Source organism: Aethalodelphis obliquidens, unplaced genomic scaffold (assembly GCF_003676395.1).
Source record: "Aethalodelphis obliquidens isolate GAN/ISIS:26980383/991018 unplaced genomic scaffold, ASM367639v1 scaffold58, whole genome shotgun sequence".
Lineage (NCBI taxonomy): Eukaryota > Metazoa > Chordata > Mammalia > Artiodactyla > Delphinidae > Aethalodelphis > Aethalodelphis obliquidens.
The window spans coordinates 4,400,173-4,427,688 of NW_020838002.1; the positions used below are offsets into that span (position 1 = coordinate 4,400,173).

The following is a 27,516-nucleotide window of genomic DNA, read 5'->3' on the forward strand; positions in this document are numbered from 1 at the left end:
AACAAATCCAAGTAACAATTTTATTTTAGTCTACAGCACAATTTTTTAACATACATTTTAGTGGTTTTGACAGTGGTACTTTTGAGCAGACTTTAAATGGATCCACAAAAGTTAATACATTTAAAATAAAATATACACAATAAAACGAGAGGCATCCAGATGTTCAGAATCATGCAGAAGGGGTGGTCTGGTCGGTGTAATCACTGGATACCTTGCCTATTTAAGAATTCACCAGCAAGAGGCCATTCTTCTGTTCTTCATTCCCACATAATTTAACAAAGTCAAAGAGTTCTAAACATACACACACAATATAAACCCTCATTTAAAAGCTACCTCAGTACAAAATTTCAATGAATTGAATTCAATGTATTGTCAAACCAACAATTCAATGATCAAACCCATCACTAGAAAACAGGCAATAACAGCACCTGATCTAAAGGCAAGGTTATCTCATTTATTAAAACACCAACAGGAGATTAACCAACAAAGCAACTAATATGTTAATATAAGACATTGAAGGAAAACCAAAAACAATATATTAAATACCACTCCACTGAGCCAGGATATAACCCATGGACGACAGACACATGAGTTTATCTGTCAATCAGTGCTTTAAATACTTTTCCATGAAAAAGAGGAAAGTGTATCAGAAGATGCAAAGAAAAGGTAGAAATGTGAATTTATGCATCTAGTTCCATAATTTAAAATGACTATCAAACTGATAATATAAAGCTAAGTGACAATGACTTAACCATTGGGCACCAAACAGGCATGACCACTATTCGCTGTAATCCATAATGCTCTTCAGGAGTTTTCAGTGGATGGCCAACCCAACAATACTCCCTTAGTACAGACTAGATACTCATCTGCTGTTGAAAAAAACCCTGAAGAAGACATGGCAAAGGCATAGAGAAAAAGTTGAACCTTTTGAAAAAGTTAATGATATCAAAATACTTTTCCATTGCTGGGAAACCAAACTAGGTCAAGTATACAGCCCAAAGCAACATGGAATTCAGAGTCAGAGGCTGGCAGAAGAGTTTTGGAAAACTTGTAGTTTTTAAAAATTGGCAATTTCTCCATGCTTAATAAAACTATCAGAAGAGGTATAATGTTTGTTCATTTGTGGAATGTTGACAGCTTGCTGCAAAAATTCACATGAATGAGGAACTGCAGAAATGCGCTTCAATGAAGTATTTTTTAAAAATTTACAAAAAACTGAAGTTTCTATTTAAAAAATAACCATGTTATGCCAAGATGAAACATGGTAAAAAGTAGTGTAAATTCTGTCCACGATTCTTCACACAGCTAATGGGAAAGTGATAGAAACCATTTTCTCTTAAAAAGGAAGTTTTGTTATTGCACTGACTTTTACAGCCTGACCTAGTAATTTAGAAAAATTATGTAGTAAAATCTGTAAAATTAAAATACAAAATTCTGGTTTGTAAACATCAGTTGGCCAAGTCTATCCAGAGTACTTAGTGATAGCAGAATGGAATGAATAATTAATTCACTACCTTATTTATCTGCTGTGAGGGGGAAAATTCCAGAACACAGCTTTTATACTTTCACAGTAATTATATTCAAAAGTTATAAAGTCAGTACAGCTGTCTTCTTCTTTTCTTTTTTTTTTTTTCCCTCTGTGCAGTTTTCAGCTCTTACCCCGCTCCTAAGTGCCATAATTGAAATAATACTGGTTTGGAGACCTAGTAAAGATTGGTCATAAATGTCGCATAAAGTCTGTAGGACTTCGGTAAAGATATTTCCAAATGGCATAGTAATGCACTGCAGCTGCCGTGGCCACGAACAGGTGCCAGATGGCATGGGCAAATGGAATGATGCCATCGCTCTTGAAGAACACAACGCCCAGGCAATAAATTAAGCCCCCACAGGCAAGTTCCTGAAGTCCATCGGTGTTACTCTGTCAACAGAGGAAAAGAATTAAAGGGTTTTGATGTTATTCTGATATGACAAGCTAAAGAGATCACTGCAATTTCCCCTAAGTCTCCTGATTTTCTAGACAATGAAGTAGCTCTGAACAGATAGAATCCTCATCTGTAAACACGAATTACACTTAAATTGACCTGGGTTACCCTCTGAATCAGCCGTCTTGATTTGACCAAGCAGTCAGGTTACAGGTCCCATGGGAAAAAGAAGCACCTTCTGCTCGTTTATACCATGTTTAAGCAGACTGCAATCACATCTAAAATGAACAACAGCTCATTTTAATAAAGTACAATCCTTGGCTTTCATCTTCCTCTTTAGGAGCTTTCTTCCCTACACCCATGCCACTCCATTTATAATCCACATCTCAGCCTGGTTTTCACTCCCTTTGTCCTCCTCAAACACTGTTCTACACTAATCGCTTTTCCCAGACTCTTCACCTGCTTCTGTGAGCTTATGGCTTCCTTATGGCTGACACAAGAAAATCATAGCTAGGAGTGACCTCTGAGATCTGAGACCATGTAGCACCATATATTTCCTAACATTCTAGATGTTGCCAGGCCTTTTTGTCTTTATGCCTGGGAGTTTCTTAGCTTAGGAGGAAATTAACAGTCAGGTGTGCTTTAGCACAAAAAGGAATATTTATAGGCTACTCTTGGTTTTCAAAGACCTCGACCCATCTACAAGATTAGACTGGGCTGTATGAATGAGAGGGGAAGAGAACAGAGGCAGAGCTTAAGAAGCTGACACAGAAACAAGTCAGGATTTCTGGGGACCAGGAATAGAAAGGTCTCAGGTTCTGCAAGGTGAGTGGAAACCTAAGTCAAGTCGTGGCAAGACCTGAGAAGGGGACAGGTGTGTGGGTGTCCCAGAGGCCTGGGCACTGATGGCTGTAACCCTGTTAGCCTTGGAGCAGGTCCTGGTGGCCAAGTCCAACAAGGAACATGGGGAAGCTCCAGTGCAGCCACCTACTTGAATGGCCCCATTGGCCTCGGCCAGAGCAGTGGCAGCAACAGACACGAGCTAAGAACCAAGCGTGAGGATCCAGGGCCAGGGGTGAGGATTAGCCCTATTTTCAAAGTTCACATAAGCACCGTGGTTTTCGTAAGATCAAAAGGTGAGGAAGGAGCCAATCCAAACTGACTGATACTGGACTTCTTAACCTTGGTAAGATGGCACATCAGTCAGATTTTGTTTTATTTAAAAAGTAAAACATAGCAAAACAAAACACCAGCTACATTTATTAGTTCCTAGAGGTTATAAAGCAATTAGTATCCATTAATTATACAAAATTCTCTGTGTATGTGTTATTAGAGGCATTTTCCTAGAGAGGATTGAGGTTTTCATGGGATTCTCACAGGGGCATCTGACTCCCTAGTGAAGACTCACTCATCCAACACAACCTCCTTAATTTAGAGATGAAGAGGCTAAGGCCAGAGAAAGAAGTAGCCTGAACAAAGTCACACAGCTGGTTGCTGCCCCGAAAGACACCACTCCTTCTTCTTCCACTAAAACAATAAACAAGAGACCAAACCAAGCACACAGGTTGGTTTTGACATACATTCTGTTAATAGGTAGTTCCTCAAGATACCACATCTGCTTATCAACTTTCAAAGAACCAGAACATAGTTAATCCTAAAACAAACAAAACCAGGTATGTTTTCTTCATTATCAATGTCATTACTATGTTTCTATGTACCAGGACTTGTTTGAAGCGCTCATTTAATCTTCACAACCCTAACTTAGGTACTATTTTTATCCAAACTTTACAGACGAGAAAACTAGAATACATAGAGGTTAAATAATCTACCAAGGTCACGTAACTTTTAAGTGTCAGAATCAGGATTTGAACCAAGAACTGAACTTATATTCCTTTTTTGGGGGGAGGGGGAGTTTTAAAAATTGATGATTAATTTACATAGTGTAATGCATAGATATTAAGTGAACAATAAGGTTTGCCCTTCCACTAAGGCAACCACTGTTCTTATTGCTATTACCACAGACTAAGCCTCTCTGTTCTAGAACCTCACATAAATGGAATTAAACTGTATGTACATTTTTGTGTCTGGCTTCCTTTTTGCTCAATATAATGTTTTTGAGATTCATGCATGTGCTACTGTATCTCAGTTATTCATTCCTTTCTATTACTTAGCATTCCATTGAATTATTTAACATAATTTGTTTATCCTTTCCATTTTGGGGCTATCATGAATAAAATTAACATTTATATTGTTTTACAAGTCCTTTTGTAGATACATGTTTTCACTTTTGTTGTCATAAATTTATACTTAATTTTATAATAAACTGCTAAACAAATTTCCAAAGTGGTTATACCATTTTATACTCTCCCCAACAATGAATTAGGGTTCTAGTTATTTCACATCCTTGCTGGATTTTGGTGGCATCAGTCTTTTTAATTTAACTTTAACTATTCTATAGGGTGTGTAGTGGTGGCATGTTGAGGTTTTAATTTTCATTTCCCTGATTTCTCTGATGACTAGTTACACTGAGCAGTTTTTCAAGGGCTTACTGGATACTTGTATCTCTTTCTCTTTGTAAAGTGTCTGTTCAAGTGTTTTACCCATTTTTATAGGATTGGCTTTTTATTATTGACTTAGAGTGCTACAATATTTGATATATACCCTTTGTCAGATACTTATAGAGAAAGCAAATATTTTCTCCCAGTCTGAGCCTATTTATTTTCAAGTTCATTGATCTTTTCTTCTGCAGTATCCCATCTGTTGTTAAACCCCTCCAAATAAAATTTTTTCTTAACATATAGTTTTCAGATCTAGAATTTCCATTTGGCCCTTCTTGCTTGTCTAGTAGTATTTGTTTGGATAATGGATGCTGAGTTGTTAAAGAGGATAGATTTTGTTATCTTCCTCGAAGGAATGTGGAGTTTGTTCCAGTAGGCAGTTTATTTACCAAAGGATCAATTTTATCCTTTCGAGGTTTCTGGGCTTTGTTATGGCAGCGCCAGAGCCGCCCTCACTCTAGGGCCAGAGTAGCTCTTATCCTGAGGTGTGGTCTTGCTAGGGTCAATGGAATACCTAAGTTGTTCAGCATGGTATCCCCGCTCTGGCTGGCTGGAACTCTGGTATCTCCCAGTACTAGGCTCCTTCTGGAATCTCCACTGATCTCACAGCCTTCCAACAGCTATCCTCAGCCAGGGCACAAATGCAGCTTAGTATTCAGGCAAGGACTCAAGGAAACCCCTTGTAGATTTCTGGAGACTCTTCTCTGTGAAGTTCCCTCCTCTCCAGTACCCTGCCCCAAAACTGCAGCTGGCTCGGGAGGTGAAATGCTGATTTGTTTCCTCCACCCAGACTGCTGCTCTTGGACTCCATCTTCTTTCGCAGTTTGGAAAGCATTCCAGGGAGAAAACTGCAGTGCGTGTGAAGTTCATCTTTTGGTTTCTCTCCCCGCAAGGATCATAGTCCTATATGTCTGTGTCCAACACCAAAAAATAGTTGTTTCACATACTTTTCCCACTTTTATAAGTTCTTTATGGTAGAAGGGTAATTCCGATACCCATTATTCTGACCAGAACACCAAAGGTTTGAGTCTTCATCACTTGTACCGTTCCTTTGTTCCTTCAGATGGCCTGTGTGGTTCTTTTTGATCTGGTCTCTGTCTAGCTCACCAGCTTTATCACGAGACTTGTGCTACCTGCATAATTACACCCCCTCATGCATACATGCATATTCAGATGCTCGTGCTCTCCGCATCTCTGGGGCTTCCTTCATGCTGTATCCTTTTCCTGTACCACCTGCATCACTCCTTCCATCTCTTGGCTCCTATTTGTCTTTCTGAATCAGCTTAAATAGCATTTCCTCTGGTAAATCTATCATGTGCTCCCATAGCAAGCTGTACTTTCCCCAATCAAAGACACTGTAAAACTTTACGGTAATTTCTTATTTTATATGAATTGTATTTTTCTTCTTGATTCTAAGTTCTATCTGGGCAAGTGTGGGGATTTTCCTGTTTGATTAACATAAACATTAGTCACTTGCTATTGTACTTGAAAATGTCAATGAAAGATTTAGGCTAGTAAAAATACTGGATAAACTTGCTCTTATGGATACCCAGAGGGAATTTACTTGAATTTACACTCTAATGATTAGTGACCCATCAACACAGACCTTGCTCTGGGTGTCTTCAATCGCCCTCTACCTATATGGCCTTCAAGGAAGATCTTCTCATTTCTTCTCCCTCCCCTCACTATTCCCTGTTGCCTTTACCAGCTAAAGTGTATGTATTTTTGCTACGAGGTAATTATTAAAGCCATTATAAATCTCATATCTCAAAGAACATATCTTGATACATTCTCATAAGACATACCCTCTAAAAAAACATAAGCAAACCTATAAATCCTAAACCTCTTACAGGTGTTTTTGTGACCAGGGCAAGAACTATACATGGCAAAATTACATTCTTATAACTTGCCTATGAGCTCAGGAGGAAATTATAGGTACAATTCTGACCCTTGTAGCCTGAGAAGAGAGTTCAAACTAAACACACAGTGGCTGGTGCCCCAAAATGCAGAGTGTAGGATTGGGAAAACATAAGCTAAAGGCACAAGTGACCAGTAGATGGGATCGTGAGGTTGTTTTGTTATTGTTTTAAATTGACGGATAAACTGATGTCTCAACAGTAATCAGTCTGAATGGGAGTACAAAACACATAAGTGCAAATGCCTACTACAGGTAATGAACGCCACACTTTCACCCATCAAAGTCCCCAAAAGAAAATTTCAAGCAAAGTTTAAAAAAAAGCACTTTCCTGAGAAAGAGAAATAATAGGACTTAAAACCAAGTGAAAGGAAAAGTAAGAGTGAAGAAATTTGAGAAATATCCAATAAAATGTTGAGCCAAATGACCTTTTGAGGTCCTTCCAATTCTTAAGTTTTAAGAAGTCATGGGACTTCTCTGATGGCACAGTGGTTAAGAATATGCCTGCCAATGCAGGGGACATGGGTTCGAGCCCTGGTCTGGGAAGATCCCACATGCTGTGGAGCAACTAAGCCCGTGCGCCACAACTACTGAGCCTGCGTGCCACAACTATTGAAGCCCGCACGCCTAGAGCCAGTGCTCTACAACAAGAGAAGCCACCACAATGAGGAGCCCACACACCACAATGAAGAGTAGCCCCCGCTCGCCGCAACTAGAGAAAGCCCGCTTGCAGCGACGAAGACCAACGCAGCCAGAAATAAATTAATTAATTAAGAAAAAAAAATTTCTGCTCTAAAAAAAAAGAAGTCACTAATTTATATTTTCTTCATTGTAAGAAACCTCAAAATTTACCCTCACCATGGATTTAGGGTTAAGACACTAAGTAATCCAAGTAGAAATTTCCACCTTCAAATAATCTCACAATTCTTTGGGAAAAGGGTGGGAGTGGAGGTGGGGTGAACAGAAGGGTTATCCCAAAGAACAAATGCCGCAGATTATCATATGGAAGGAGTCACACTTAGATGTATAGCTTTTCCAAACTACAGACAGTAGGTAGTACAAGTTGTGGCACTTTGTAATTTATATATTTTTTCTTTTGAATCTCTAGTTATTGGACATGTCATAACTTCAGAAAGAAAAGCTTCAGATCGTATCTATAGACATATTAAGAGTCACAGTGATTTAAAAGAAAATAAGGTGAAATAACTTAAATTATGAAGTAACTTCTTACCATTGATGTCACCACCAAGGCTGGAGAAAACCCCATTGTGAGATAGAAAAAGAGCTCAACCACCTTATACCTGCAGAATAGAAATGTGTTAATTTAATTTAAGTTAATTTAATATATCTATTCCTACAACACTCAGACTATTTCCTTACCAGTTTTTCCCTTTTTCTTTTGAAAAACAAATGTAAACTCTTGACTATTCAAATGAAATGTATTTTCCCTGTATGAGACCATTAGGGCTCTAACTGAAATACTGTAGTTGAGTAACAATGAAATAGCATTTCTTTCAGGACTGATAAGGCATCAAATTCCACATACTACATGCAAAACGTTCTCTGCCAAAAGCTATCATTGAATCCAATTCACATGCATTTTCTGTTTCTAATCCCAGAGTGTTTGCCTTCATCACCATTCCAATCCATCGTTATAAGACACTGAAATTATGAAGCTGCACAGGGAATAGCTTGGAGCAGTTTATCAGTGGCAAAGAGATGGGAGCCCTAAGGAACTAAGGGCATGTGTTTTTTGTTGTTATTGTTTTTTGTTTTCTTTTTTTTACTTTTTTTTTGGTATTTTTTTATTTTTTGAGGGCATGTGTTTTTGATTGTCTCTTAATTTTGTATCTGTACAAACCCAGTTTGTAAGGCTCATCACCTTAGGTGCAGAAGTCTGAAAATGCTAAAAAACACACTGTACTGAAATTCAACTTATATTTATGCCTAATCAAACTAGACTCTAAGTTCCTCGAAGGCAGGGACCAAGTTCTGTTTATGTTTGGGTCTGCAGGGCCTAGAACAGTATAGTGGCACCATTTAGGTTCTCTGTAACACCTGCCAAACCAAATGGCCAAGTGTGACTCGCATCTCATTCTTAGTGTTTTATACTCAAAGTCCACCATGAAGTAATCATATCAGGGAACTGGGGATGAATGTGGGTTTGGTTTATATTAGAAAGTCTTGAATAGGAGAAAAGATGGTTGTCTTACTTTACTTCCTAATTTATCCAAGGATATAAATTAGGGGTTTGAGCCTGAGAAGCAAACTGTTCCTTTGGATATATATATAACGCATAATACCACTCAGAATTGCTAATTATGGTCAAAAATGCATTTAAGTGAATTTCAAAGTCAGAGAGAAGTTAGCTAAAACTACCACTTTCTTCTGAAAAGAGAAAACAATTTATTACTTTGTGACAAACACAAGTTATGTTTAATTCTGAGGGCCATTCTGCCAAAAACAATAGATAAATAATTTAATAAAGTGTATCCAATGACAATTATATCATGGTTGTGAGTTTCTCAAGTTCAGGCATGTGAAATAATGAAAAGAGCCATGGAACAGGAACTAGGACACATGGGTCCTAATTCCAGATGAGTCACTAATTTGATGCATGTACTAAACACTCTCATTTTTTTTTTTTTTTTTTTTTTGTGGTACGTGGGCCTCTCACTATTGTGGCCTGTCCCGTTACGTAGCGCAAGCTCAGCGGCCATGGCTCATGGGGCCAGCCGCTCCGCGGCATATGGGATCTTCCCGGACCGGGGCACGAACCCGTGTCCCCTGCATCGGCAGGCGGACTCTCAACCACTGCGCCACCAGGGAAGCCCAACATTCTCATTTTTTAAACATGAAGCACAAATAGGTAACCTTGAAGGTTTCCTCTAGAACTAAGCTGCTAAATTTCAATACGTTTTCTTTTTATATTGCTTCACACTTAAGACTAGGAGATATGAATAACGGGTTAAAAAAGGTGTGTCCCATGGTGAGGATACTAAGGGTTTAGATGCCCTTCCAAATGTCCCCTTTCTCAGGGAGTCCTAGGTTGGAACATCCTCTGGGTTTCTAACTAGGTGCTCTGTGGGGGCTTAATAGCTATTATCTTCAACCTTCAAAGAAACTTAGAAAAGCAGTTATTTTTCTCATGTGGTAACTGTAAGTCATAGAGGATAAGGCTAGTTTGCTAAGACTAGCCTGCCTGAGGATGTGAAATGAGGTCTGACTGACTCCAAAACTGTAGTTTTAGATGAGGGACAAGTGCACCTTGTCCTTCAACTATATATCACACAGCCACCATTCATTTCTGTCTGCAGTAATCTGTAGACCAATGATGAATATCAAATGGTTTTAAAGATTTGTTAAAACAATACATATTCTATTTATGTATTTCTACTATTTTGAACTGCAAATATAAATTATACTGTAATGTAGATAAAATTTAGGAAGTTAATTTTAAAGCTATCAAATGTAAATTATTTTCTCTTACTTTTCATGGTAGAGAAATACATAAATGGTTCCTCCAGCTGCCATGAGCCAGATAAACCAACGCATATGAGATGCCAGGGGTCCAAGTTCACGGAGATTTAACCTAAAAATGTAAACAAGACAAAAAAGAACAGAAGTGATAAATGAAGGGAATTCATACAACCTGTGTTTTCCTCTGCTCTTGAAAACTGGGAGAGAAGGTACCAGGACAAGACCAGAAAGAAAAAGCAGTCAACATGCGGTTGGAAGTATTTGGGCAACTGGGATAAAATTAATAACTCAAGGATAAGATTGTCATTCAAGCTTTAAGACTAAGAATTAGTTCCAATGTGGTTTAAAAATAGAACCAGCTAAAAGGAGACACGTAGAAGTAAGTCCCAGCACATCTGTGATGCCCGACTTTCCTTATTAGGCAGACTGCTGTAAAGGCTACTTGCCTTATTGTTCCTGACTACGTATTTGGGAGCAGATTGTTTACAAAGCTGACTGAGAATGCAACAAAACCCTGAACCAGGTCACATACACACAGTGGATACCTAATACACAGACCAAGTGTCTCCGTTATCAATTTCTCCACCAAGAGAGAACATGAGAAGGTCTAGCCTAATACATGTTATGGAAGATACTCTGTAGGTTAGAATTTAACCATGGACTCTTGTGAGGCCTGAATTTAAAATGCTGCAAATTCATCTGTACTAAATTCAGATTAAGAATAGATATGAAAATAAAATGTTCTGAATGGCTATTACTACAAGATTAATATTTCCAAATGGAAAAGGTTCCACCTGCATATCGAAGACTACATGCAAACAAACTGCCTACTGTAATATTTGATTCCTCAGTCTACATTTAAAATTTTTATTTACTTATTTTAAATTGAGGTATACTTCACAAAAGCCTTTAAGTATTCTCGTTCCAGTATGATTCAGACCTATAATTTAGTAAGAGTTACTGGGGAGAGACAGCACTTACTTTTTACTCCAACAGATAATTAGGTTTCTTTTGAATGATGGATGCTGCATTAGTCAGAATCTAGAGGGCTGCTGTTTCTAATGATATATAGTCGATGGCATAATATGAATTTCTGAGTGGTTAAAACTGGACCATATCTTGATAGAGGAAAATCAATGTTTCTTTAATTATGGGTTACAGAGCAGCAAAAGACTCTATCTGATCTATACCAAAAAGGCAGGAAGAACAAGGACACTGAACTGAATAGTAGGTATTTTAAATAGCTAACTAACTACTTCTCTTATTCATATAGCTAAAGAAATGAGAAATGCACTCCATACATAGTAGCTACTGTGCTGTGAAGACCAACAGTATAAATTTCAAAAGTGACCTGTTTTCTTTGTACGTATTTACAGTATTTCTACTTAAACAATTAGGTGTCCAGGTATTCTGAGCAGCAGCAGAAGCATATAGAAAGAATATGGAAGGCAAAGGTAATATATTTCAAAGGTGAGCGTGCTGCCTACATACAACTTAGCAGCACTTCTCTCAAACAATCCAGTGCCAGATATGTATTCTGAATGGCAGTAACATTCTCCCCTTAAAATCTGCAATCTGACCCAAGTAAATCAAAATGGGAAAGAAAAAAAAGCATGTATGTGTGTTGGGATGGGGGAACCGGGGAGCAGGGATAGGAAGAAGGAAGGGAAGGAGGACCGAGAATTCTCTCATAAAAACACTATCTTCAAAAATATAAAGACTGTATCTTACCATGGGGCGTAAGATGCAGCAATGAAGAAATAGATAACCATCCTATCACACATGTGAAAGCAATGCTCCACTGTCCTGTGGGGGGGGGGGGAACAAGTTAGAGTTTTCAGAAAATTTTACAACTGAAAGTAGGGGTTATCACTCCACTATGTCACAACTGCCACTCTCGTTCTTGGTTCTCATGGCATTTGTAACTTGGCCTTCAAAGCTGCACAGCTATTTTTAATATGGAGCCACAAGTAAAAGCTCTGTATTATTTTTAAGATCGCATATACCATAGCTCCTCTCCATGTAAGAACCCCACAATAATCAGGAACTCGAAATCTGTCTTTTCTGATATTTTCTATTTTTTTTAGATCCTATCTAATAGGAAAATGAAATTCCTTGAGGGTAGACCACCTCTCAACCCCTATCATAGTGCAGGGCACAAAATCATGAAGGCTCAGTAAATACTCCCCAAAGCCACATTCTTTTTAGAATGTCTTAGAAGCAGCTTTTACTCCAAATCTTAGTGTAGACAGTAAGCTGCAATAAAGCAAATTTAGAAACTAATTTAGGAACAGCAATAACACAAACCAGGAAAAAAAAAAAAAAAACGCTCATTTGCTGTCAAGAGGGTAGCCACCTGGGCTGCTGCTCCTTTTTTTGTTTTAACAAACTTATTTATTTTTGGCTGCATTGGGCTTTTGTTGCTGCATGCAGACTTTCTCTAGTTGCAGTGAGCGGGGGCTACTCTTCGTTGCGGTGCACAGGTTTCTCACTGCAGTGGCTTTTCGTTGTGGAGCACGGGCTCTAGGTGCACAAGCCTTAGTAGCTGTGGCTCACGGGCTCTAGAGCCCAGGCTCAGTAGTTGTGGCACACGGGCTTAGTTGCTCCGTGGCATGTGGGATCTTCCCGGACCAGGGATCGAACTCATGTCCCCTGCATTGGCAGGCGGATTCTTATCCACTGTGCCAATGGGGAAGCCCCGCGACCTGGGCTTCTAACCAAGTTTTTCCTTCTAAAACTGAAGAGTCAGGAAATGTACAAAGATTTGGCTCATTGAGGTCTATTCACAAAACGGATTAGACAGAATCCACCCTTTATTGAGGTTATTTATTTATTTATAAATTTTTGGCCACACCGTACAGCGTGCGGGATCTTAGCTCCCTGACCAGGGATCAAACCTGCGCCCCCTGCAGTGGAAGCGCAGAGTGTTAACCACTGGACTGCTAGGGAAGTTCCTGAGGTAATTTAAAAGTACAAATGCATTGCATTGTCTTGAATCCATTTTCAGTCCAAGGGGTAGTAGCTGTGGTTTGGTGGCGCACAAGTATTAGATTTTGCCTCATCACACACTCTGTGTCGACCAAAGCAGGCTGAGGATGTTTTAGTCACTGTTAGTGCTAGTCACATGTTAGTGAGGAAGTGAAAATAATTTAGGTGTAAAAAAGCAAACACTAGATTAATGTTTCTCAAACTTGACTGCCTTGCAGAATCGCCTGGGGAGCTTATAAAATACAGGCGCAAACTCCAGTCCAGAAGATCCTGATTTAAAAGGGCTAGAAGATGTGGTAGAAGATGCAGGGAAGAGAAGAATAACTCCTTGGATGACTGTGATTCCAAGCCAGGTCTGGGGTCTTTCTAATTCTGCTTTCTAGACTGTTATGCACTGTTGCAGCAGGTAAAGTCAAGCGTGCAGTTTTATTCAAGACCCACCACCCATCTCTGACCCTCACTCTCCTCAAGGGTGAAGCAGAAGTAATATCATCTCTATCACAGAGTGCGTATGAACATTAAATGAGACGATGTAGCCATGCATTTAGCACAGCACCTAGCACATAGTAGGTACTCAATAAATGCTTGTCCCCTTCCCTCTTTTACTTAAATTAAGGCTATACTTAGGATATTTTAAAGAATTAATTCAGAGCAAAAATCCACATGTGGCTTATGATTCTAGCAGTGCTACTTCAAGGTTCAAGAGAGACTGATTTCTATTACATCTTCTCAGGCCCTGGCAGGGAGGCCCTGAATAACGAAGCAGGTACCTACAACTCTTTGATTCAGCTATCTAGACAGCAAAGCCAAGTCAGCCAAGGGAACCACAAGCACTGGATCGTGCCAAGAAGATAATGAAGTGCTCCTGCCTCTGGGCTCTGCAACAGTGCACCCTGAAGAGCCAGGACAAGTACTTCTGAGGCTTGCTTTTGAGTGTGTACCAGAGCTCCCTCGTGATTCAATGCTGTGGTTTTATGTTAAGCCCTGGGAACTGTCAGCTTACAGGCAAAGGTAGCAGACTGCCAACTAGAAGCAATACTGTAAAGGGTGCAGTGGAAATAAACCTCAGGACTGGGAGTCAGAGATCCTGGGATGATGATCAGATTCTGCTGGAATCACCGAGTCTCAGTTTCCCCAGGAGAAAATTATGGGGTTTGGATCAGATGTTCCCTAAGGATCTTTCTAGCTCTAAAAGTCTGATGTTACATATGAGGAAACCAGTAATCATCATATGAATCCCAAATCCTGCTCTTAAATAAAGCATATCTTTTTAATATTAGATTGTTTGAATAACGAGATTTTTTTGAACATTCTATCTATAAAACCAAAAGTTACCTTGTTTTTTAATTTTATTTATTTATTTTTTGTCTGTGTTGGGTCTTCGTTGCTGCACACAGGCTTTTCTCTAGTTGCAGTGAGCGGGGGCTACTCTTCGTTGTGGTGCGCGGGCTTCTCATTGCGGTGGCTTCTCTTGTTGCGCAGCACGGGCTCTAGGCGCGTGGGCTTCAGTAGTTGTGGCTCATGGGCTCTAGAGTACAGGCTCAGTAGTTGTGGTGCACGGGCTTAGTTGCTCTGTGGCATGTGGGATCTTCCTGGACCAGGGCTCGAACCTGTGTCCCCTGCATTGGCAGGCAGGATTCTTAACCACTGCACCACCAGGGCAGCCCCCAAAAGTTATCTTCTAATATTACATTAAATCACTCTAAGTCTGTTCTGAGTCCTCCTTTTTGAGAAGAAACTTTGTCCTTTTGGGTTGTGCAGAATCCGTTCCATAAGCAACTAGATGGTGTGCTGCTACCTTTGTATCACCCAAATTAACCCTTCACTCAAAGGATGAATGCTTTTATGTCCTCACTGGGAGGCTAGGGATCACAATATTGTTTGGAAAGTGCTTGACAGCTAACTGTAGCAACATATGTGAATTTTGTTTGAGTAGATGCACGGGACCTAATTCTGAAAGCTGAACTTTGCAAAACAGTAAACCCGAGCTGTAATATACCTGTAGTACAGCTGTAGTGATTTGTAATTTTCCAGTCATTCTCACATGCATCATCTCATTCACCTATCACAACAGCCCGCCAGTCGGGCATTACCATTCTCATTTTAGTGATGAAGAAACTGAGGCTACACGAGACTAAGTGGCAGGGCTTGGACTCAAAGCCCAACTGGTGACTGCAAGTCCAGAGTACTGGTCATCACCCTGCAGCTGCCATGCTCATCCTTAGTGTGCTGACACACTGGAAAACAGGTGTCAGGACTGTACATTGTAAGTCCTGGGGAAGCAATGTGGTTTTGCTCGGTTTCCGAGTAAAGACCTGCTTTCTTAAGACACAGATAGGGGTGCTCAAATTCTGTCCAATCCATAGGAAATTTCCTGAATGTTGGGACAGCATTAGACTCTACCAGGCAGGAAAATGTGCACTCTTTGCCTCACCTGACCAAAGCATGCCAGCGTGAGAGGCTAACCTGAGCCAACTATTGTGAGTGACCTGTTGAAACAGCGTACTATCCACTGTACCTTAAGTGGCTCTTTTTCCATGATACGATGTGAAATACTGTGGAAACAATGAAGAGGGCACAGAGGCCCATTCCATAAATCCATGCTGTTATCTTTTCCCAGCAGTCATCAGACAGCCGGTGGAGGAGGGCACTGCCCACAATGGCTGGAACAATGAGGAACTGAGAGAAAGGGAAAGAAAAGTAAATATTCAGCAAAACACTGAATTGAGAACTTTATTAAATATACATAGGTTTACCAGGGGCAATTTTAGGAAGATCATTTTAAAACAAACATTTGCCTTTCCTGGATAATCATAACGAGAGCCAGATGAAGTTGTCCGTTTATGGCACTGAAAACAAGTACTGCTGTTTAGGGCCCAGGACTTGTGTCCACCAATGGGTACACAGTCAAGCAGTAAGAATGAAACATTACTCAATTGTTGCAAAACAAATGTCCTCTATCCTAATTTCGTTAGTTAAGAACATGTTTCATCCTATTCTCTAATGTGATTTAAGGTAGGCACTTAAAATATTCAAATGGCAAGCATGTACCCAGATTTCCCTGGGAGGTCTTGATCTTTAAATATTCTTTCCTGTTTCCACCATGTGCTACTGAAATCCCAATATTTCAGCAAAGGGTAACTAAATGAATCAAGTCAGTAACTATTATGTACATACCACACTCAAATAAATCATTTGTTCAAATCATATGTCCTGATTTCTAGTTTGGATGTCTACATTCCACCAATTTCCGAGCTACTGCAGAGTGAAAGGGTTATTTCATTTTTAATAGCACCTTTCATGTAGGCAAGAGTAATACACTCCTACTTATTCAAATAATTTTAAGAGACTAGAATCTTAGAGAACTTTGCTTTCTGCACCACATTTTACACTACATATTGACACAAATTTCAATGTCTAGTCATATCAGTGTGACTAGTAAACATTTAATAATAACAGAAATCATCAGAAGAAATAAACTACTTTATTAGATAGTGGAATAAACATACCTGGCAAAGAACGCAAACTTTAGCAATCTTATCTTTTTTTTATCTCGAACACCTTCTATTTCCCTCTTGAAACAGAATATTAAATCTCCCAGATGAGATCAGCACTGAATTTCAAATGCTGAAGTATTCAATGGCCCAGAACAGAAAGAAAATTAAGGACAACAAAGTTTTTCATAAAACAATTTAATTTTGAGATTATGTCCTTTCTACTTTTTTCATGTTAAAGTATCTTCTCTTTAATGAAATGATGACATTAGATGGAAGTTTCTTGTTTTGTCAGTTTTAGAAATTTTACTGCTCTCTGAAATCCAAAAATCAGGGATACAGTTTAGTAAGTTTAATAAGATGACATTTTCTGTTCTGAAAAATTAATGTGGATGTTTTGTCGGTTTTTCCTTAACTTTGGTTTCTACAAGTGTTCCTTGTGACAATCCAGAAGAGAGAAACAAAGGGATTATTCAGGTCTATCTCAAGCAAATATTCTTCTTAAAGGTGAGCTGTGCATCTCAACAGCCAAACCATTATATTTAAATGCTCAACATTATGCTAAATAATAAGCATTTCATTGGTTGCTTTATTTATTTATTTTTATTTTAAATTTATTATTTATTTATTTATTTTGGCTGCACTGGGTCTTCACTGCAGCGCGAAGACTTTAGTTGTGGTATATGGGATCTTAGTTCCCCGACCAGGGATTGAACCTGGGCTCCCTGCATTGGGAGTGTGGAGTCTTAACCAATGCACCACCAGGGAAGTCCCTCATTGGTTGCTTTTATTGGTCAGTATTATAAAAACTATCAGAGCACTATTTTTATAACTTTTATCAGTGTTTTGCAGTTGGTAAAGGCATATCCATAAAATGGTGGATGTACATTGGAACAATAAGTGAAGGAACAGGACATATAAACTGTTATTCAAACTTTTATATTCTTTATATCCTAATGCTGACCTAGATTTAAATACACACACCCTACATTTTCTTAGGGGCCTGTGGACAATTAACTTCAGAAGTAACTTTAATCTCTGTTAGATTCATCAGACATTTAGTTAAGAATAAAAGATGGAAACAAACCAAATGCCCATCAACAGATGAATGGATATATATATTATACACACACACACACACACACACACACACACAATGGACTATTACTCAGCCTAAAAAAGCATGAAATATTGACAATTTGCAGCAACGTGGATAGACCTAGAGATTATCATACTAAGTGAAGTAAGTCAGAGAAAGACAAATACATGATATCACTTATACGTGAAATCTAAAAAATAATATAAATGAATCTATATACAAAACAGAAACAGACACAGATATAGAAACTTATGGTTCCCAAAGGGGAAAGGGAGTGGGGGATAAATGAGCAGTATGGGATTAACACATACACACTACTATATATAAAATAGATAAGCAGCAAGCACTCACTGTATAGCACAGGGAACTATATTCAATATTTTGTAATAACCTATAATGGAAAACAATCTGAAAAATATGTGTGTGTGTGTGTGTGTGTGTGTGTGTGTGTGTGTGTGTATATATATATATAAAAAACTGAATCACTTTGCTGTACACCTAAAACTGACATAATATTGTAAATATTATATTTATACTTCAATTAAAAAAAAAGAATAAAAGATGGATATCCAGGCAAGTATAGTTGACAATCAAATTAGGCTGTTTTTTCTTTAAAACCAAGTTTGGACTCTAAACATTTTGACCCTCTGGTGTTGTGAAGCTCACTTCACAAAGCGTTCACTAATGCAAAGACAGGGGTCAGCTCAAGGCTAGAGAATTCCACTAAATCCTTCCTGCCCTGAGAATCCAAACCATGGGTCCAGGGAGACTGTCCACTAGTGAGGTTACTCCAAATTTCATTATTGAAGCCCTTTTACGGAATCCAGGGCAGGCATGTCAGGTACAAACTTTCTTCTAAAGAAAAAACATTTAGTAAGATTTCAGCATATTAATTATTTAAATAAAAATCTTTTGAGCACCTAAAGAAAAAGGACAGTGATGAGAATAACGTTTCAGTATTACCAAGTAGTATTTGAATTCCACTATTACAATACATAAAACTGATACTTTATAAAGTTTGATTTCTGCTAAGTAATGACTAAACAGCATTGTTCTATTAGATTACAAAGAAATCCACCAAAAACTAGCTTATTTCAGGTTTATTTGGTATCATGACCTCTTTATAGAAATACTGACTATTCTTTGAAGAAGGGTTCAAGAAATGAAAAGGCACAACTTGAATTCAAGCAAGTTTTATTCTAATAACATATGTATATAACCTACACATTGTACTAACACTGTCTAAAATAATTAATTAGCCTGTTCTAACACTTCACTAAAGGAATAAATTGGTCTCCTTCTCTATTTCTTGTCTTCAGACTATATACCAGCCACCACTTTCCCCTCAAAAGTCTCACTAAATACAACTTTCAAAGGGAATAATGAAATCATAGATAAAAGGAAATTTATATGACACAAGAAAATGCCAACAAAATGAACTTAATAGGAAAACTATGAAAATACACACATTTACAAACACCACAGACAAAAAGAAGAAATGCATCCAAGTGTTAGCAATTTATTTCTAGGTAGTTCTGTTTTTCTCATATATTCTTCAGTATTTTCTATGTTTCTTATAATGAATATGTTTTGTTTTTATAAGGAAGAAAAAAATTAGGAATTTAGGGATTAAATCAGCTTTTTCTTCTACTATCAAAAAAATTAAGAATTTAGGGATTAAATCGAACTTTTCTTCTACAATATGGACTAACATCTGCTCTGAGAAGCAAGGACCACAGTGGAGATGGAGAGGATGTGGCTACCTGTTTTAGGGGATCACTCAGGGAAAAAAACCACCTTTGTCAACAAATGGTGAATTCTTCTTGCCAATAAACACTCTGACTGTCTTGAAAAGGTGATTCATTTCATTCCAGGGGCGACAGTCTTCATAGTTTTCTTTGTCTTTTTTTTTTATAACTAAGGTACTTACTATTATTATTCTTTCAAAGACAATCTTGTCTGAGAAAGCAAGTCCAGGATAGACAGAGCTGACTGTAATCGGAGCACTCAAAGTGTCTGACATGCTCACAGTTTCTGGTGACATGACCTAGCACTGACACTTTGGCAGGTAAGGTCACAGAGGTGGGTACACCCGACTAACGGGGCTGAGGTTAACAGAGATGATTGCCCCTTCCTCCCACCAAAGCCCTTTGGGAAGGATGGAAAAGGCAGAAAACTCATACTCACTGCATGTGTGTAACAGTTAGCAGCATGTTCATAACAAGTTGGTTTGTAGCGGCCATTGGCTGGGGCCCGGTGGTTCATGAACCTGTAGAGACAAAGACATCACGTGAGAAAAGCTCAGAGCGTGTAAAGAACAATGGTGAAGCTTGTCAGTGGTTGTTTGGTCTATTCTAACTGAAGAGGTGGCTGCTGGAAATACCTAGTTACGGGATCAAAACCAAAGCCACTAAACAGGTGTAAACTGAGCCAACAGCCATAATCCTAAAGCGAATGCCCTAGTTTACTGGATTAAGTATTCTTTCAGTTCATTTAGAAGAAAAACTTTCTACCTACCAAAAACAAACAAAAACCATATCCACAACTGGTACCCCCACAGTAAAAAAAATTAAAAATAAAAAAATGGTACAACCAAATCTTAAATCTTAACAGAAAAAAAAAAAAAAAGGTCATTTTTCTAAAGTTAACAAATACCAGAAACCACCATTTAATGCAAATTCAGTGTATTTGAAAGGTTTCTATTTCTTCTCTCAAAATGTATAAAGCTTATATATGTAGATCTTTAAAGCCTCCATCCCATGATTGGCAGGCCTGTTGAACTAGTTTCCGTCTATTGCATTACTTGTTCTGGCACCAGACAGCTTAAATAAATGATACCTGGCTGCCTCCTGGCACCTGAAACAAGAGGTACGTTTTCACCTGCATTCTTCCTGAATTAAAAGTTTCCTTCAAAATCTAAATATGTGACTAGCACCAGATACACTGGCTATAAAATTCATAAACACATGTGTATGTATCTAAATATCAAAATCTGTTACACATATAGACATACACCCATATTCCATATCCCCTCTGGGCTAATTTTGTGGCAACCAGCAAAGCAGTGAAAAGCACAAATACCATCGGACAGGAAGAGATAAACAGCCTTCTTCTATTTCAGTGTGTGGGTGAGGATCCCCCCAGCCCCAATTCATACCCATGCCATGTTTCATGAGGGATTCTGGTTTAGTCTGTGTGTTCTTTAGAAGGAGGGAGATGTAAACTCAGGAAGATAAAAAGGCAGCTGCCTGAAAGAAGCAGATGCAGAGAAATAATGGAGGTAAGACAGCCATGATGGCATTCAGGTCTCAGCATTCAAGCAGCATTCCTGTGCTTGGGGCATGCAAGATGTCAACAGGCTTTGCACAATAAAGTAGCTTTTTGCTTGAGCTAGGTTAAGGGGGTAGGGGGAGGAGATTCCGTCACTAGTCAGTAGTCACACCTTATTAATTAACATGATGAAAAAATGGTACCAGGCTAAACCAAATGGCACAGCCAGGTTGCCAAAAACTGACTAAAACACATGGTCAAGCGATTCCAAACAGTGCTCACTTTAAGAAAAGACTAGCCAACACTTTCTCCCTGAATTAAGAAGGGCCGGTTATCCCTAGAGCAAATAAATAAAGTGGCAGTCCCTGCTAACCCAACATAGAGAGTTCAAGTGGCAGATCCACTAGGAAATGGATTTGGGACCTTTAAGATACCTTACTTGGACCACCAATGGGTAGCTATCTAACTAGCATGCAAAATATACACATATGGAATGGAATTCACCAGATGGCTTGGAAACTGTTTAAGAGAAATGTGCAGTTAACAGCTTCAGAATTATTCCAAGCTATTCTCACACATAGATAAATAAATCTTTTCTCCCCTGACAATCCTTTAAATAATTTTACTAAATTTCCTAAGGAACGAGAGTGTTGCTATACGGCAGTTATTAGTAAAAAGGAAAATAATTACACTCTTGGGAAGGATGATTTAAAAGTGTCCCTAGCATTCAAGGATCTACCAAATCATTAGCCTGAGACATAACGACAGGGCTATAAGTAGCATATCCTATTAGGAATTGTAAAGGGTAAAGAGCAAGGCTCCGGGATGGTTGAAGGTAGATTAAACTGTGAGCACTCTGTGCAGGGTACAGTAGGTAGGGTTTGACTACCCACCACAGGCTGCAAACTAAAATAGCAATTTATATCTCTGGCAGCCCAATCTAAAAATAGTCAGGCTATTACACAGTGACAGGGATAGACTTTCAAATTTTCTCCTAAAAACAGAGAAACTCGGTGGCCATGTTTTTGACAGCTTAGTTCCTGCCCACCTGGAATCACTCAGGTTAAAAATAAACTCAGAAGTTGCAGAGAAAAATATCCCACCCATGTGACTTAAGGTAGTTTCTCCTTAAGGGCAGGGCCAAGATTCCTGCAATACAGAAAGGGAAGAGCAAGTATTCCAGGCACAGATCACTGCCTGGGGCCCCATGGGACAGCACATGGTTCTGCCGGGAAATTTACAATGCATTTTTCCATTTCTCTCTGATCTGCCAGGGTACAATCAAGCCTCCAACAAGGCCTCCTGCAGAAATCACTATGAAGAAATTAGTCGCCCAAGACCTAAATGGAAAAGCAGATGTAAAATGCAAATAAACTCCCACACACTGAGCCTATTCTCTTCCCCCCAAAAAGAATGAGGAAGGTTATCAAGAGTTATGGGAAATAGCATCCACTTATGGAAGACACCTCTACTTAAAGCAAAGCCACCCTAATGGTTATCCAGTGCTAGAAGACAGCATCCAGCCAGCTTCAGAGGGTTTGAGGGAAGGTGATTAAAGTTTTTAGTTGACGAGGTTTTGTTCATTCATCCCCTCACTTTCTCTTTCAACACTCTCTCCACTTCCCCTGGCCCAGTGTCCTCATGCTCTCCCGGTGATAGAATTTCAAAACTATGGAGAGAGGGACCTGGGGACACTCCTTAGCACACTTTTAATTTAGCCCAAAGCAGTGGCCTTCCGAAGGTAAATCTGCAACCCACCAGCAGATCTCAGAGGCCTAAGATCAAATCTCAGAAGTTGTCCTTGATTCCTCTGTGTTCCCCATACTCCACATGCAAGCGCCATCAATGTTACCTTCAAAATATATTCCAAATCAGTTCCGCTCTCTACAGTTCCAAAGACCCTACCTTAAATCAAGACACCGACACCTCTGGTCTGTAAACATACAAAGTCTCTGGTCTCCCTGCCTGCCCACACATGGGCTCTCTTCTTTACTCAGCAGCCACAAGTCTATCAGCACCAGATCACATCAAACACTAAGCAGAGCTTAAAATCTGTCTGGCTTCCCAAAGTGCTTGGGATAACACTGCATCCTCCGCAGGCCACAAGCCCTCACCCACTTCTCCAGCCTGGTGCTACCTTCCTCTCACTCTCTGCCTCCAACCAACCGCATCCTTTCTGCTCCTCAAACCACCCAGGTCTTATCTGCCTCAGGGTGTCTGTGTTTGCTGTTTACTTCTAACTAGAACATTCTTCTCCAGAATGCCCAGCTCTCCTCTCACCGGTCAAACTCATCTCAAATGTAACCTCCTTAGAGAGGTTTCCCTGACCATCCTACCTAAAGTATCACTTCAGCCCTCCTCACTCCACCAGAGCCCTTATCATAATTAGTAAGAATTGGACTTTTTGAACTTGTTTATTTTTTCTTTCTTTCTTTCTTTCTTTCTTTCTTTCTTTATTTATTTATTTTATTTATTTACTTGTTTATATTTTATTTTATTCACTGTAATGTGAATTCCATGAAGGCCATCTTGTCCACCATTTCATTTCCAGTTCCAAACACAAGGCCCAGCTTATTGCTGGAGCTTAATAAATAAGTGCTGAATGAATGAATAGAAAGACAGACATTCTGCCTGCTGCTGAAGTATTTTATCCTACCCGAGAAAGATCCACTCGTCAATTAGTTTCACTGGGGATTCTGTATGCAACAAAGAAAAACAGGCAGTCTTAGGGCAAAGAGAATCCTCAATCTCGTGAAAATAAAATTCTCAAAGGCCAATACCATGGACATTCCAAGGGCTCCTTCAACATCACTTGATGGGGCAACATAAGCTGACCCCTGTGCACAACCTTACTAATTAGCTTCCCTATGTGAATAAGCATGATGTTTAGGAAAAGTGTCTGCTGCCAGAGGTAGTGATAGTGGTGGGATACATTTAACTTAAATAAGGGAAATGGCACATATAAGGAGACTACCCCATGCCTATGATTCAATGCTCTGAGAACACGCCAAAAAACAAACAAACAAACAAAAAAAGGCAATAGGCAGTCCTGGAAGACTTCTAATGCTTTAGAATTATATGCTTTGCCACATATTCAATTTGAAGCTAACCAGTGGTCAGGAGGCTGGGGTTAAGGAAAGGAGCATCCTTTTCCTTGGATTTTTGGTTGCCAGGCTGGAGAAATGAGCATGCACCAGTAAGATACCAATAAGATACATTAGAAGCTCTGGGTCCTAGGCCTCTGCGCTGTCACACAGATGTTGTGATGTGGGCGGGGAGACAGAGGTGAATGGCTGCATGGGTGGTGGAGAGGGACATGATATTGAACCCTTCAGTGTGCCCCTTCCTTGCTGTGTGATGATGGCAAGCTCACTTTTATTCTCTAACCCTATTTGTTCTTCTATTAAATGGGTATAAAATTTGCCTCCTAGGGTTACAGTTGAGGATGAGATGAGTAATCTACAAATACCCAGCTACTGCCTGGCACCAGTAGGTACTTAATAAATGCCAGCAGGTATTCTAATCAGTCAGAGATGCTGTGAAAGGGAGAGAATGACTCTGTGTGGAGGGGTGGTGGAATCAAGTGTGGAAGGGTTAAAGCACAAAAGATAAAAGGTGTCCCACTGGGGTTTTTCACATCCTAAGCTTTTTGAGAAGCCATGCCTGCATAAAGCCCTCCACTTATTACACTGGGCTAGGCATCCCTACAGCCCTCCTCCACAGATATGTCAGAACTCTGGAAGTTGATCCAAAGCCACAGTGACCGCCAAGTTTCCATTATGAACAAACCAGCAAGGTGTTCAGGTTTTCTTATAATTTAGACATAGCCACAAACTATGGCCTAATGAAATGTTTTTATTGCAGTCAAATGCTCGTCAATGGAGTCCTGGTAAATCTACCAGAAGGAACACATGGGTTCAAAGATAGTGTATTCCTCTTTCTAGTTCCTCTGTCATTTACCTACTTGTATCTCTCCTGAATGCTCAAAAGATGTATAATAAACACAGTTTTTAAGAGATGCAGAACAGTACTCTCAACATGTCAATGTATGAACCACAAAAACCATGATTTTTTTTGTTATATTACTTTTTATTGGCAGGCTTTATTTCTAAGTTCAAATTGACTCTTAGAAATATCTTTCCATTTTAGCCTATAATACAGAAAAACAAGAAATTATGGGATCATTCATTGTTCAAAGAAAATCGGGGTAGTTCTAGATGTCATCAAGAAAATAACTGTTAAATATCCATTGATATTGTGCAGCCGCTGAGAAAATTACAATGTCTATGCTGCACTAAAAGAAAACGCCTGTAGTTTTTCATTTTTAAATGAATGAAGTAGAGCGCAAAATCACCTTACAACTGTGATAATAAGGACTGGATAGATTAGCGTCCAGCAAAAAGAAAAGTTCAGGTCTTCCCTGGTGGCACAGTGGTTAAGAATCCACTTGCCAATGCAGGGGACACGGGCTGTAGCCCTGGTCCAGGAAGATCCCACATGCCACAGAGCAACAAAGCCCATGTGCCACAACTACTGAGCCTGTGCTCTAGAGCCCGTGAGCCACAACTACTGAGATCACGTGCCACAACTACTGAAGCCCGCATGCCTAGAGCCCATGCTCTCCAACAAGAGAAGCCACCACAACGAGAAGCCTGTGCACCACAATGAAGAGTAGCCCCCGTTCGCTGCAACTAGAGAAAGCCCACGCGCATCAACGAAGACCCTACGCAGCCAAAAATAAATAAACAAATAAATTTATTAAAAAAAAAAGTTCCATCAGCTGAAATGGTAGTGTCCTAAATAAGGTTTGTTTGTTTTTCATTTCTCTTTACACTTTTAATGTTTGTGCGACAACCAATAAAACGGGTTCCTTTTCTTTTTCTTCTTTCTAGAGAAGAACTGAAAGGATAGAAAAGAAATACAACTCTTAATCTAACAAAAACCAGTAATTTCACAGAATATTGCCACTGTTCTCTGAAAACAGGAAGAGCAGAGATGTGCAGAGAAGTAAGACCAAATCAAACAAACCACATGCACAGAGCTTTGCCAACCATTACTGAACCTGTGTTACATCCTCCCTTAAAGCCCCTCCAGTCCTCATGGCTGACTTCATGTTCTCAAGCCAGAACACCATGGTTTCGTTTTGCCTTTAGAAGTACTGATATGATATCCCACTAGGGGAATACTGCCAGGCATTCAACACCCTGAGTGATGAGCAATATTCGGAAGTTAATCCAAGTCTTCAAACTGATCACCCTTCTGATGGCACAATCCACCACAACCCTCCCTGTGAATATTTCACTCCTTACCCTGTGGGACTGGAGGAGGAATAAGATCAGAATGGGAGAGGGGGCGTCAAGGGATTAGGAAGTTGGAAAGAAAAAAAAAAGTGCACTTTAAAATCTTGAAATAAAAAGCAGTGCCTAAAATCTCAACAATAACCTCCTTGGAAGACTTCATGCATTCTTTGTCTTTTTTCAAATTCCCCCTGTCACTGCACACTAAGCTAGCCTGCTCAGGGTGAAGGTCTGGGAATGGGGACGGCTGCCTGATTCAGACAAAGGGATGGAGAGTTACCACAACACAGGAGAGGTGAACTTTCACCCGCTTAAACGAAGGCGATTAGAAAAAAAAGCCCAGAGCTTCCTCTCGGAACTATGGCCAGCCTCCATCCATTGCTAGATGGCAGACACCCGGGGTCGGGATTAAGGCCACGGTACCTCCCCAGGCCGGCGTTACCATCGGCTCTCCAGCGAAAGGGCAGCCGGCCAGCCTTCCGGTGGTGCCTCCTCGGTTCCTCCTCCTCGTTTCCTAACACCGGCTCCTCAACAGCAGGTCTCACCACCCGGACGCTAACTTGCCCCTTCGCGGCGCCCAGGGACTCTAAGCCTGAGTACCCTCAGGGCCCGGACTTGGCCAGGCAAGACTAAACCAGCAGAGCCTGCCTCAGTTTCCCCGTTGCTACGGCCGTTCAAAGACAAAGCACCTAAAACGGCCAGCACCCCCGCTTTACCACAACTCTCGCTGCAGGGCGCAGCAACGAATGGGCCCCGGTTCCGCCCGCACCGGGAGCCCTCCAAGCTCCCGGTAAGGGATGGAGGGCAAAGCTGGGGTCGGAAGACTCGGGGGCAGCGCCTGCGGCTGGGGTTCGGGTCCTCAGATCAAGCAAGAGCCCCGCCTGGATGGGGTGAAGCCGGGTGAGCAATGGGATACCGCGGGAGAAGGGCAGGCTCGTGGTCCGAGGTCTGGGAATCCGAGGTTCGCAGATCGCGAGGGGGACCCGGGACAGGCACGAGATCCTGGTCTTTGGAGGAAGGGGATCACCCAGGGACAGCAGGGAGGGGAATCCCCCGGGAGCCGGTCCCCGGCCGAGGCGCGGGATCCACAGGGGATGGACCCAAGTGAGGAGCCGGGACCCACGCGGGAGGAGGCGGGATCCAGGACCCGGTCCCGGCACGGGCGGCGGGGCGGGGGCGCCATCCCTCTCACCGCTGGAATCGGTTCTGGAACCGCATTGATCCTCTGCTCCTCCTCGTGGGCCAGGAGCTCGGTATCGTCAGCGCCGGCGGCCGGGCGCGCGGCCCTCATGGGCTTGGGCTGCTCCGGAGGCCGCCGCGTGCCCGGCGGACCACTCGGCCAGGCAGGGTCGGAGTGGGCCAGGCCGGGGGTCGGGACAGGGCCGGAGCCAGACCTGGCGGCTGGGGGCGGGAGGGAAGCCGCTTAAACGGCCCCGGTGCCTCCCGCCTCCAGCCTCCCGGCTCCTCCACCCACTGTCGCCCGCGCCCCGCCC

The 27,516-nt window shown here is 40.7% G+C and overlaps 1 protein-coding gene across 2 annotated transcripts; it reads right to left on the reverse strand.

Annotated features, from left to right (window-relative positions):
* Positions 1-27,516, reverse strand: MMD (monocyte to macrophage differentiation associated). 2 transcript variants are annotated; one of them, XM_027087117.1, is made up of 7 exons: positions 27,216-27,516; positions 19,644-19,725; positions 15,382-15,542; positions 11,607-11,681; positions 9,886-9,987; positions 7,627-7,696; positions 1-1,918 (listed from the first exon to the last, which is right to left on the reverse strand). In XM_027087117.1, exons 1-7 carry the CDS (start codon positions 27,239-27,241, stop codon positions 1,718-1,720), a joined length of 717 nt encoding a protein of 238 aa, XP_026942918.1. In that variant the 5' UTR covers positions 27,242-27,516; the 3' UTR covers positions 1-1,717. The 2 variants fall into 2 exon arrangements, with proteins under 2 accessions (XP_026942918.1, XP_026942919.1); XM_027087118.1 differs by lacking the exon at positions 11,607-11,681 and having other exon boundaries at positions 2-1,918; positions 27,216-27,481.

Coding starts and splice junctions, on each gene's coding strand:
- MMD (XM_027087117.1), bottom strand. CDS start 27,241: ATGCGGTTCCAGAACCGATTCCAGCG. Junction 9,988..11,606: donor GCTGCATCTTACGCCCCATG/GTAAGATACAGT, acceptor TTACATTTTTAG/GTTAAATCTCCGTGAACTTG. Junction 7,697..9,885: donor GTATTTCTCTACCATGAAAA/GTAAGAGAAAAT, acceptor TCTATTCTGCAG/GTATAAGGTGGTTGAGCTCT.